Source organism: Carya illinoinensis, chromosome 12, assembly GCF_018687715.1.
Source record: "Carya illinoinensis cultivar Pawnee chromosome 12, C.illinoinensisPawnee_v1, whole genome shotgun sequence".
Lineage (NCBI taxonomy): Eukaryota > Viridiplantae > Streptophyta > Magnoliopsida > Fagales > Juglandaceae > Carya > Carya illinoinensis.
Genome location: NC_056763.1, coordinates 24,692,989 through 24,705,131, shown reverse-complemented (window position 1 = coordinate 24,705,131; position 12,143 = coordinate 24,692,989). Strand labels below are relative to the sequence as shown.

The 12,143-nt window shown below is 36.0% G+C and overlaps 1 protein-coding gene and 1 long non-coding RNA gene across 2 annotated transcripts; both read left to right on the top strand.

The window, feature by feature from the left end:
• The first annotated feature begins 3,980 nt into the window (after positions 1 to 3,980).
• LOC122288974 (pentatricopeptide repeat-containing protein At1g71420) lies at positions 3,981 to 7,132 on the top strand. The gene has a single exon (XM_043095818.1). The coding sequence runs from the start codon at positions 4,271 to 4,273 to the stop codon at positions 6,533 to 6,535; it is 2,265 nt and encodes a 754-aa protein (XP_042951752.1). The 5' UTR covers positions 3,981 to 4,270; the 3' UTR covers positions 6,536 to 7,132.
• Positions 7,133 to 7,572: 440 nt separating this feature from the next.
• LOC122288821 lies at positions 7,573 to 10,614 on the top strand. Its single transcript, XR_006236029.1, has 2 exons — positions 7,573 to 8,042; positions 10,162 to 10,614. It is a non-coding gene; the product is annotated as an uncharacterized LOC122288821 (long non-coding RNA).
• Positions 10,615 to 12,143: the final 1,529 nt, after the last annotated feature.

The window sequence follows — 12,143 nt, the reverse complement described above, 5'->3', positions numbered from 1 at the left end:
CCTTGAGAAGATTGCTGAGCCATTGCAGAGAGAGATTGCAGGATAAGAATGCAGAAAGAGATTGCAGAGTAAAAATGTAGTATGATTATAGAAAAGTAAAGAAAATGAGATGCGAATGAAGATGAGCTGAATATCTCTTTTATAGAGAAAATTATGATACAGCATCTCTCGTGAAGCAAGAGAAAAGAGATGGAATATAGCTTCATAGCTCTGCGGCGTCTGACAGCACGCTTGACAGCTGCGGTGCCTGACAGCACGCCTGACACCTACATAAGAGTTGAAAATCCGTGGTGCTTGTCTGATCTTAAAAGGCTGGCCACCGTTTTTTTTTAATGAGGTTAGCGGTTTAATGTTGATGAATTCTCCACTAACTGTGTTATTTATAAGAACTCCAGAAGAGTACAACTACAGAAGAGTAGTGATGAGCAGAAAGATCCGGTTGTGATTATTTTATCAACATGGATCAAGTTCACAGTTAGTTGGATGTACAGATGCAAGTTATCTTTCAGATACACACAAGAAGATCATTGCAATTCATGAGAAGAAAATTGAAATTGATATCAAGAAAGTACGGTCAAGTGAAAATCTGGCAGATTTATTCACTAAAGCATTACCAATTGCAACATTTAAGAAGATTATGCAGAACATTGGAATGCGGAGGTTTGAAGACCTGTTATCATACACTTTTCAGGGGAAGTAATGTCTTGAAGACTTGTGCTGATTGTATTCTTTTTCCTTCGCTAAGGTTTTATCCCACTGGGTTTTCCTTTACAAGGTTTTAATGAGGCAATCCTAAAGCACTCGGCGATACATATGAATACTGTACTTTTTTTCCTTCGCCATTGGTTTTTTTTTTCCCACAGAGTTTTTTCTTGGCAAGGTTTTAACGAGGCATATTCTTTAAATATGGTCATCCAAAGGGGAAGTGTTATAAACTATCTTGAATTGTATGACCACATTTATCTAGTCGTCAAATGCATAGTACATAGTACTAGCATAGTGAGTTGGCCGACATATGCATAGTGCATAGTGCTAGCATAGTGAGCTAGCATAGTCCCCTTTGTACGCCTATATATATAGTTGAATTCTTTAAGAAATATATAAGTTTGATAACAGATAAATAAGAGAATCTCTTCTCTCGTTCTCTCTCAATCTCTTGAAACTCTCTCTCTCTCATTTTTCATTGAGTTTATAACACTTTAGCTTTTACAAGGTACTAATGAAGATGGCCAAATTTCTGAGGACGTCAAGCTTTTACCAAATTTCTGAGGACGTCAAGCTTTTAGCAATTTGCTTGCAGGTCTCATCCATTTCACATTGCAAGCTAATCCTGCCAAAATGCATTAACTGGCATTGACATGTTACACGATTACATGGAAGAGGAATTGACGTTGGAACAATTCTTATTTTTATGTTTTTAAGCCATAAATAAATTTCACAAAATTAAATTTATAAATAGATATTGTTTGATAAGTTACGTCATAATATAAAATTATTTTTATTATAAAATATATATAAAATATTACAAAATTACATCAATTTATAAAAATATTTTTGTGACTGACAATTTTCATTTTTAAAATAATATTACAGGAGTATAGGCTCCCGAACTTTTTTTTTTTCTCTCTACTTAAGACCTAGCTATCATAGCTTCTCCTCCATTCCTCCCTCCCTCTGTTAGGCCAACTCTAGAAATGTACATCAATTTTTTCTTTTTTGGTTATTTCTTAATTTTTCGTCTATAGCACCAAGATGTGTTAATCTGTTGCTTACCAGCCTCCTACAACCGCCACACACCCCACCATCAAATTTTCCAATTGTCAATCTATTGAACGGTAGAATAAAACTGACTAAATGAGCGGCGTGTGCATCTCAAGTGTGCGTGAGCCTTACACGTCGCCGTGTCACAAAGAGCCTACGAAATTGACAGCCTTTGACTCGCTCATTGGAGTAAGCAGCTTCAAATATCTTAGATCCAACTTTTATCCTTTTGTCTAAAAGTGGCGCGTGTAGCACACGCACCTCCACCGCTAATAACAGTCCTATGTTGGCGTATCGACGTCCTATATTTCAATTGCTATTTCTCTATGTTTTTGTTTTATCTAACTAAATATCAAGATTAAATAGTTGTGAAAATCTCATTCAATCAGTCTAAACTATCAAAATGCAGCACACAACAATCCATTACGACTTTTAGTCGTAACTTTATAATCTATTTATAAAGTTATAAATCACTTCTAGTGACTTCTCCTTAGTAAAAAATGGGTGTGAGTCAAATTTTTTACTCTAGATCCTTCTTTTTTACTTCTCTTGTGTTGCATTTGCTTGTTTTATAATAATTATTTGGGACTTTTACTCCTTTAAATTTAGTATCTTGTAACCGCTTAGTTTATTTATGAAATGAAAGAAAAATAATAATAATATGGCTGGAAAACTTGTCAACCGGCGCTAAGTACTCAAAATGTTGTTGCACTGAAATCGGATAGCCATCCAAAGAAAATAACATTGGTTCTAACATCTTCCTATCAGCAATGCTTTCCCAACGCAGGAGCCAAGAATTACATGACAGCAGATGCCCAAAGTCTTGGCAGCCGAACTGAACCGCTTGCAATGATACACCAAAGATGCGGACTTTAATCAAAAGTCTTCTCTTTGAAGAACACTTTCTGATTTTTTTGGCATCTATTTTTAGAAAGAATAACTTGGTTTGATGTACGTAGCTCCATTGATAGCTCCTCTCTCGAGTTCTCTAGCCTGCTCAAATGGACGTGCTGTCATGTAAAGAAAAGTGAGGTGCATGCATGACAGAGCAGCCTCGGAATGATGGGGTCAAAAGCAACAACTTTGGCTTCAAAATATTATTAATTTCTCTAGGACTCATTTGTAGGACAAAATGATAAGTACAAGCTGCTCCTACTCTCCATGCGAGCTTTTTCACGCACCGTAACTCATTTATTCATCCTCCTAAATGAGCTCTGGAATCTTGATAAATCATAAATTATATTTATCATATTCACGTATCACACATTACATTTATTTTTATTTTTTTATTTTATTAAATATATGATAGATAAATAATAAGTAAAAAAATCTGATTAATTTAACAAAAATAAAATTAAAAATAATAAAAATAAGTATAATGTGTAGAAATAATGAGTAACAAAACTCATCATCCAATTCATATCACCTTTCACGCAATCAACAAGATAAACAATAGTCAATCTATTTTATACATGTGAAATTATCACTTGTTCCAAAAGCTTAAATCGATAGAAATATATAAAATTTTATTATTTAATTTATATTTTAACATTCTTGTGTGATTCAGACTTATTCTCAATGAGTGGATCCAAGTTATCCAACGTGAAACATTTAATTAAATGAGATAGAGTATTGAGTTAAGATTTGAATTCAAAACCTCTGCTTTGATATCATGTAAAATTATCACTTGTCTTAAAAGATTAAACTAATGAAAAGAGATAAATTTTATTATTTAATTAATATCTTAACAATATAGATTAGCACCACCATTTTTTTTTTTGGTAATGCTAGTGTATAAAATCCATGAATTTCATTTGATAAAAAAATTGAGACCAACTAATAAGAATATCATTTTTTTTTTACGTAGATCTCATATTTATTTTTATTTTTAAAAATATATATACAAAATTTTTACCCTTAAAATCTTAAAATCGCAACTGCAAGTATCATTTATTTAATTTTTTGTTGGGTGACCTAATTTAAATATTTAAATCTAAACTATCTTATCTCATATAATCATTATAATTTTTATAAATTTATATATAAAATATAATAAATAATTTAACTTTTTAAATCTTAAAATAAAATTAATATTAAAAAATTATAATATAATAATATTTTATTTAACTTCTAATAAAAAATCTATATTATCTCATCTTTAACTGTTTGCCAAATTAAATCGTTTACCTTTTTGAGTTTTTATAAGCGGTATTAGCTCCATGACTTCAGCGAAATTTATAAGCTCTCATTAAACGTGGAAAATCCATGGCACTTGACAGCCTTTGACTCGCTCGACCTTTGTCGACACTCCATGATCTGTTCCATGGCAACTCCATAATCCATTCAGATTCTCATATAATCTACAGCAACTCTCAACTTAGTGCCGGTAATGCAGAAGTAAATTTCGAATTCATTTTTTCCCGAGGTTTCTAAGCAACCAAGCAAAGCGATATGCCAATTAACAAGTGCTCTGCAATCGAAGACAGAATCGTTGTAGTGAGATTCCGTGATGCCACGTCCGACCATTCGCGGTTGGTATGTTTCCTTCCGACACTTCGGATCGGCCCATATTACCCCAATGCATGGTCTTGAGGCAGGAGCCAACAATCTGCTCGAGAAGGTGCGTGTGCTCGACACACGAAGCCACCTCTTAGAAGCTCTCTCACTGTTCTACACCCTAGCACCGCCCCACTCCCACCAAGTCTATGCCACTCTCTTCCACGCATGTTCTCGCTACCAATGCCTCGAAGAAGGAATATCTTTGCACCGCCACTTGCTATTCTACAGTCCCGTCAACCCGCCTGATCTCTTCGTCACCAACCATCTCATCAACATGTATTCTAAATGTGGCTACTTGAATTATGCTCACTGTCTATTTGATGAAATGCCCAGGAGAAACCTTATTTCTTGGACTGCTCTCATTTCTGGGTACGCGCAATATGGGCGAACCGACGAGTGTTTTCGTCTATTTGCAGGAATGTTGGGGGACTGCCGCCCGAATGAGTTTGCGGTGGCAAGTGTACTTAGTTCCTGTGGGGAGCGGGATAAAGGCCGTGGTGGGCAGGTACATGCACTTGCGTTGAAAATGTCTTTGGATGCTTGTGTTTACGTTTCGAATGCTCTTGTTACCATGTATTGCAAGAGTTGTGGTCGCAGTGGTGTTTATATTTATGATAGGGACGAGGCTTGGAATGTGTTCCAGACCATAGAGTTCCGGAATCTTATTTCTTGGAATTCAATGATTGCAGGATTTCAGTTTCGCGGGCTTGGAGCCCAAGCTATCTGTCTTTTTATGCGAATGCGCAGTGAGGGAATGGGGTTTGATCGTGCCACGCTTCTCAGTGTCTTTTCTTCCTTGTGTGGTAGCACTGGGAATGACGTTGATACGAGTCTCATATTTTGTTTTCAGTTGCATTCTCTCGTGATCAAGACTGGGTTTATCTTAGAAATTGAAGTAAAAACTGCATTGGTTAAATCTTACACGGATCTCCAAGGAGATATTATCGACAGTTATAGGCTGTTCATGGAGACTAGTTGTAGTCGAGATATTGTTTCATGGACTGGTATTATAACGGCATTTGCAGAACGGAACCCAGAAGAAGCTCTGTTCCTGTTCTGTCAGTTGCGACGAGAGGACTTAGCTCCAGATCGGTATACTTTCTCAATTGTCTTGAAAGCTTGTGCGGGCCTTGTGACTGAGCGACATGCCTTAACAGTTCATTCACAATTCATTAAAGCTGGGTTTGAAGGTGACACTATACTTGCAAATGCCTTGATCCATGCGTATGCTAGGTGTGGCTCCATTGCTTTGTCTGAGAAAGCTTTCAGTGAAATTGGGTCTCGTGATTTGGTTTCTTGGAACTCAATGCTAAAGGCATATGCCTTGCATGGGAAAGCTAGAGAAGCATTGCAACTCTTTTCACAAATGAATGTCAAACCTGATCCTACTACCTTTGTTACTCTGCTCTCAGCTTGCAGCCATGCTGAACTCATAGACGAAGGAATCAAAATATTTGACACTATGTTTGAGAATTTTGGCATTGTTCCTCAACTTGATCACTATGCTTGCATGGTAGACATTTTTGGACGAGCTGGGAGAGTTCTTGAGGCTCAAAGACTTATAAATAGAATGCCGATGGAGCCTGATTCTGTAGTTTGGAGTGCACTTCTTGGATCATGTAGGAAACATGGCGAGACAAGGTTAGCCAAGTTAGCAGCAGATAAACTGAAGGAATTGGAGCCTGGAAATTCAATAAGCTATGTGCAAATGTCGAACATACATTCCTCTGGCAGCAATTTCGATAAGGCCGGCCAAATTAGAAATGAAATGAAAGGCTTTGGTGTGAGAAAGGAGCCCGGATTAAGCTGGGTTGAGATTGGGAATCGGGTGCACGAATTTGCCTCTGGAGGCCGATCTCATCCAGAAAGGGAGGTGATATTCAGGCAGCTTGAAGGATTGATTGGGCAGTTAAAGGCAATGGGTTATGTGCCAGAGACAAGCTTGGCACTGCATGACATAGAAGAGGAGCACAAAGAGGAGCAATTGTACCATCACAGTGAGAAGCTAGCTTTGGCCTTTGCCATAATGAATGAAGGCAGTTTGTGTTGTGGTGGAAAAGTAATAAGAATAAACAAGAACATCAGAATTTGTGTTGATTGCCATAATTTCATGAAGTTAGCGTCAGATCTACTCCAAAAGGAGATTGTTCTCAGAGACTCAAACCGCTTTCATCATTTTAAACATGGATTGTGCTCATGCCGCGACTACTGGTAGCCGCGACTAGCCTTGCAGACCCAAATCTATGTGGTTTTCACTTGTTTATGCCTGCATGGTTCATCGATTCCATAGGCATTAATGGAAAATAGTCATGTTGTGACTTCATCGATGATAAACTTTGGTTCTTCGAGTGATTAGTCCAAACTAGGACATGATTGCCGTATCAGTTCCATTCTCAGTCCATGAAGTAGCAGAAATCATGACTGACCATGAGTTCTTGCTGAAGGTTGTTTGTGAAGCATGGTCCTGCTCTCATCCAGATTGCACAACTGTTAGCAATGATCTTGAGTCTAAAAGTAGCTAATTCTTTGGAGGTGATTTTGGGGAACATTCTTCGCTATGACAGAATTACTTATACAAGACGACATGCTGCTGCAACATTATATTTGGTACTTCATCTTGATTATTGTTATTTTTAAACAATGTGACATAGTTTAAGTGATGTCACGTGCCATTCAAACATCACATAATAGATGTGATTAGTGATGATTAAATTTATTAGGAAGAACATCATCTTACAAGCCCACCTTTATAACATTGCATACAAAAGCATAAAATAAAAAGGTCGCACAAGACTTGATTGCCCATGGGCCAGAGTTTGGAGTGCCATTTGTTCCCGGGCCCTTGAGATTTTCATATGATAGGAATCCAGTGATCACCGTAGAAAAGGTGAGATACCAAAAAAGGAATTTAATAGAGAATTAATACTTAAACGTATTTTCTTCTCTCATGATTTGCTATAGTGAATGATTGTTAAAGGAAATAATTTATATCGTTTTAGAGCATGTAAGCTTTTTGTTCTCTCTTTAAAAAAAGTAAGAGAAATTTTAAAAATGATGGATTCTATCATTTTCAAATAGAGCGTGAAGAATTTGGATACTTTAAAATTATATATAATATAATGTTATATATAATTATGAAATGTACAAGTAAAAGAACGATATCTATTATTAAAAAGTATTTTTTTATATAAATTTTATATTTATTTATTTTTTTAAAAATAATTATATAACGTTTAAATATTTATTACTGTAACTGTCATTTCTCATTTATATAACACTCTAAATCTTTTATTAAAATTTTTAGAATCTTTCTTCAAATATCTATTGATAAATTCCACCTCAAAATTACGGTATGTTTTTCTGCCGCCAAAGAGAAAACGATGAACTTGTGGTCATCAAGATTCCAAAGTACACACCACAAAAAATTCCATATAAACAAAAGCACAGCGTGTAAAAGCGGTGCACGTGGCAAAACTGCGTAGGACTGTGGGTCCCAACGCCATACGGAAAAACATGTCTTTTTTCCGGTCATCTAATTCTCGATCAGAGTGATTGATAGATAGAGAGAGACGAAGGAGGGGGAGGAGGACGAGAAGGAGATGACGAGGGGAAAGCAGAAAATCGAAGCGCAGAAACGAAATGCGGAGAAGAATCAGAAGGCAAAGGGATCTCAGCTTGAAGCCAGAGCCGTTGCCCTTAAAGTCACCTGCCCAATCTGTAAGGTATCTTTGGTTCATTCTTATATGTGGAAGTAGAACTTGGTGGATTCGGGAAGAAAATCTGATTTGATTGTTATGGGTTGGCTTACATTAATTTCATTCAGAGATTGATTTTTTTTTTTTTTTAATTACGAAAAAAGGGATTTCTCCATTTGGCTTTCTAGACAAGGAGAAGATTTTGCTGAAAAGAAAAAAAATTAATGTTTGACCTTGTGATTTCGCTTGTACTCTTGTCACCATGTCTTGGGGCCTGCCTCAAATGTTTGTACGGGCATGAAATATGTAAGCTTGAATGGTGAAGTAATGGACCATAAAAGGCGGTAATTAAGACGAAAATTATGTTCGGGCAGTCAAACTTGCAATATTTTGCAGTTCATTTTATCAATGTCTTCGTAGAAGTATTCCATTATTATTATTGATTTGCGATACGACCAAGTCAGATCGATGAAATTCCTTACGAAGAAACAGCTCTTTTTAAAAGCTTTTATCCTGGAAATAAGAAAATGTAAAGTTTTTTCTTTTTTGATCTATCAATTTTTTTTTTTTTTTTCATTTTCTTATGATTCCAGGATAAAAGCTACTGGAGCAACTGTAGCCCTTTTTCATATGTAAATGAAGTTTTATTGAATCATGTAACCAGGCGTAGCCCAAGTACACAGGAAATATACAAAAGATAACACCTAATTACAAGTTAGGAACAATAAATGGATATAAGAAAGTCATGAAAACTAGTTAAACTGTGGCCTTACCAACTTGATTTAGGAAAATGAGATTTTCAGATGACAGGAAAATGGAACTCATTGATTCTTGATGATGGAATATTGTGGGTCATTAGGTTAGGGCAGGATATCTATTTTTGATGTACAGCTTTTCATTATTAGTCTTTTTTCTTTTTTTATTGTTTCCTGCCCTGTCTAAAAATCTAAATGGGCACTGGGGATTATTGTGCTCTTCCTTCTGGAAAGTTGTTTAATATGGCATTATCAAAACTGGGCATCTTTCTTACTCATCATAACATATATGGGATAAGGAGTTCACTTGTTTCTCATTTTATTAATTTCGTCTCAGATGTCCTGGACTCAATTCTACACTAGGAGTTCCCCTGGATTATCTTATTCATGGTTTAGGCGGGTGGGGTCGTAAATCTGGGGTTTGCTCCCTAGGTTTGGGTCCGAAGGGCCCTATCTTGATGAGATTCCACTTCATTCAAAAAATAAGTGCATATTTCATTAATTTCATTGACATTTATACATATCTGTTATAAGCAAGAAAGTCCTACACAGCACACAAAGTTGAAAAATGAAAATGTATCTCTAAAGTTTTCAGAAGTTCCTAAATGTTCTTATTAAAGACAAGCATTTTCTAGAAAGTTTTCGTATGATACATTTCTAACTGATGAAGCAACTTGCGATGTGGAGACTGAAAGTGAGTGGAAACTAACAAGTGTGACTCACTTTGAAAGAAAATGGAACATTAACAAGTGCCATATCATCTTCTTACCATGGTGATTTATCTCAGGAATAAGATAGATTTATAAGAAATTGGTCAAACTCGCTACTCTCACGAAACCAGGCCTACAATATCTGTACCTTGGATCACACTGTCATTGTCATTGCCCTGCAAAAATGCATCGTTGATCTTGGCTACTAGCAGAAAGTTTAAGCTTGTTTTCTTTTCTGAAGCTTTTTTTCCTAAATATTTTGGGTTCTTCTCAATTTAAGGCTGTTGGTGTTTGATCACTGGGAAGATTAGGCATACCATTAAATTTTTGCCACTTGTACTTAAGGAGTACGATATGTAATGTCCTTAATTTCACTTTAACCATAGTTTTGATTTTTAGTGAAAAGCCACCTTTGCATCAAACCAGATATTCTTTTCTTGATGAAACAGGAAATGTTGGTATTTTCTTAGAAATGGTGATTTGTTTATGGAATGGTAGGTGTTGCTACAGTATTAGGGAAATGTGATCTTATGGTGTAATCATATGCATCCACTCCCTCAGTGCTTGTGGGAGTAGCATTATGCTTATAATATATTTATGCAAGTAACATGCACGTATATTTGGAGTTCTTGTTAGTGCTGTTATGATAAGCTATGCTTTTGTGGTGAATTGTGTTTTCAGGTGCAACTAGCAAATCAGAACCAACTTGGTGACCACTATGCCTCCAAACATCCAAAGGAAAAGCCTCCAAGTGATTCAAGTTGATTGTATCTTTTGTTGCAGAAAATAGGGCAAAGGTACAAAACTGAAAGAACAAATCAATAAAAGATGCTCTCCATGTGTGCTTCCAGAACTTGTGTGTTAAATGAACCAAAAGCATGAAAGTATTTTAGCATATGTTTTCGTAGTGTGGATGTTGACTACGAAATGCCTGAAGTATGATTAGTGCATGTTTCCAGTATCCAGTAGATGCTATTGAATAATATAGACTATAAGCTTGTTCAATCTAGTTAACTCCACACTGAATATTAATAAGCAACTCTACAGCACTGTAGTCTAATATTATTTTCAGCGGAATGTTGTATCTACACTAAAGCATCCATGTAACTCTGATCAATGCATTGAAATTGGATCCGCACAGTCCATCTATGTTATTATAAGAGACTGACAATAGGCGGTAATTCTATACATTTAGGTGAAGAGCAAAGGAAACCATGTTGTCTTGATTGAAAAGCTTTGGCAATATTTTGAGTTGCAGTTACTCAAAGATTTATAGGTTGAAGTAAGAATGTGGTGTTAGTTCATGAGAAATAAGTTTCAACATAAAATGAAAAAGGGCAAAGTAGGGGAAGTCCATTTATGTCATACAACAATGGAGACTAGCTCATGAAGTCCACCAATGGTTGTTATCGCTTGCTATGACTCAAGGAAATTTAGAGAACGTCAACTCCACACTTTCATGGTAGCAATGATCAGATTCCTAGGATCTTCCTGCATTTGGTGGAATCAAACATTGGCATGAATGATAAAATAGGTATTTAACGAGTATTGCATCTAGAGTAGATGGCACTCGTATACATATTAATTCCCTGTCTTATCAACTGCGAGTTGCTGAAACATATTCTTGACACAACTAGAACATCCCTCTTTCTTTTCTTTTCTTTTCTTTTCTTTTTTTTTTTCCTTTTTTTGGCACCGAGTGTCCAGGAACAATGTCCAGATCAATCTCGGGGGTGCACAGGCTCTCGACAAAGAATTTCCTACAAGTGCACCTTAGGTAATTTAAGGCGGGGGTGCACAGGCTCTCGGCAAAGAATTTCCTACAAGTGCATCTTAGGTAATTTAAGGAGAAAATTTCTCAGTCCGATGGTCCATAGAAATTGTTTAAACTCATAAGGGATTTGAACCTTAGACATGGGGGAGCATATCTCCAAGTTCAAGACCTTTACCACTTGAGCCAATTCCTAGGAATTGACATCACTCTTACGAATGCTCTCTTGTTACTTAAGAGTGAAATTCTAGAAAGAGCTAGCGTCTCTCTCCTCTCTGCCTACTTTCGAACCCTCACCATTGGAGCAACACTATGATACAAGGGATGTTAGTTTGAAAGGGCTAGCCTAGTAAATATAAAATGTCTTTCTACGTCTACGAGTATTGTGTGTATTTAGTCGGGAATTTGTTCTGAAAACTCAGTTGTCAATAAAAAAAAAACAAATAATAAAGGGGAAAATGGTATGTATATATTATATACTTATCTTACTCTTATCTTACTACTGTTGACATGAAATTTTCTATCAACCCTTGGGCCTTGATTAAAAAAAATTATAACGAGAGTGAATCCAAATTGATAGGCAGTTATATAGCATTGGAGTTAAATCTAACCATATACAAAAAAAAGTAATGTTATATATAATTGTAGAGTGTGCGATTTTTTTTTTTAAAAGTAGAGTTTATTATTAAAAAATTAATTTTTTTTAATGATTTACAGTGATAAGGTTAACAAAAGGACAACTGTCGACATCCCTTTGCCCTCCCACTTTAATATTTTCCGACAAGGGTAGAGGTTCAAAACAAAAATAAGGAGCAAGTTGGAACAATCCAAAATTGAAAAGAGGGATCTACTAGTCGGGACTAAAGCTAAGATAAAAACAGTGTGCTCCATC

Coding starts and splice junctions, on each gene's coding strand:
- LOC122288974 (XM_043095818.1), top strand. CDS start 4,271: ATGCCACGTCCGACCATTCGCGGTTGGTATGTTTCCTTCCGACACTTC.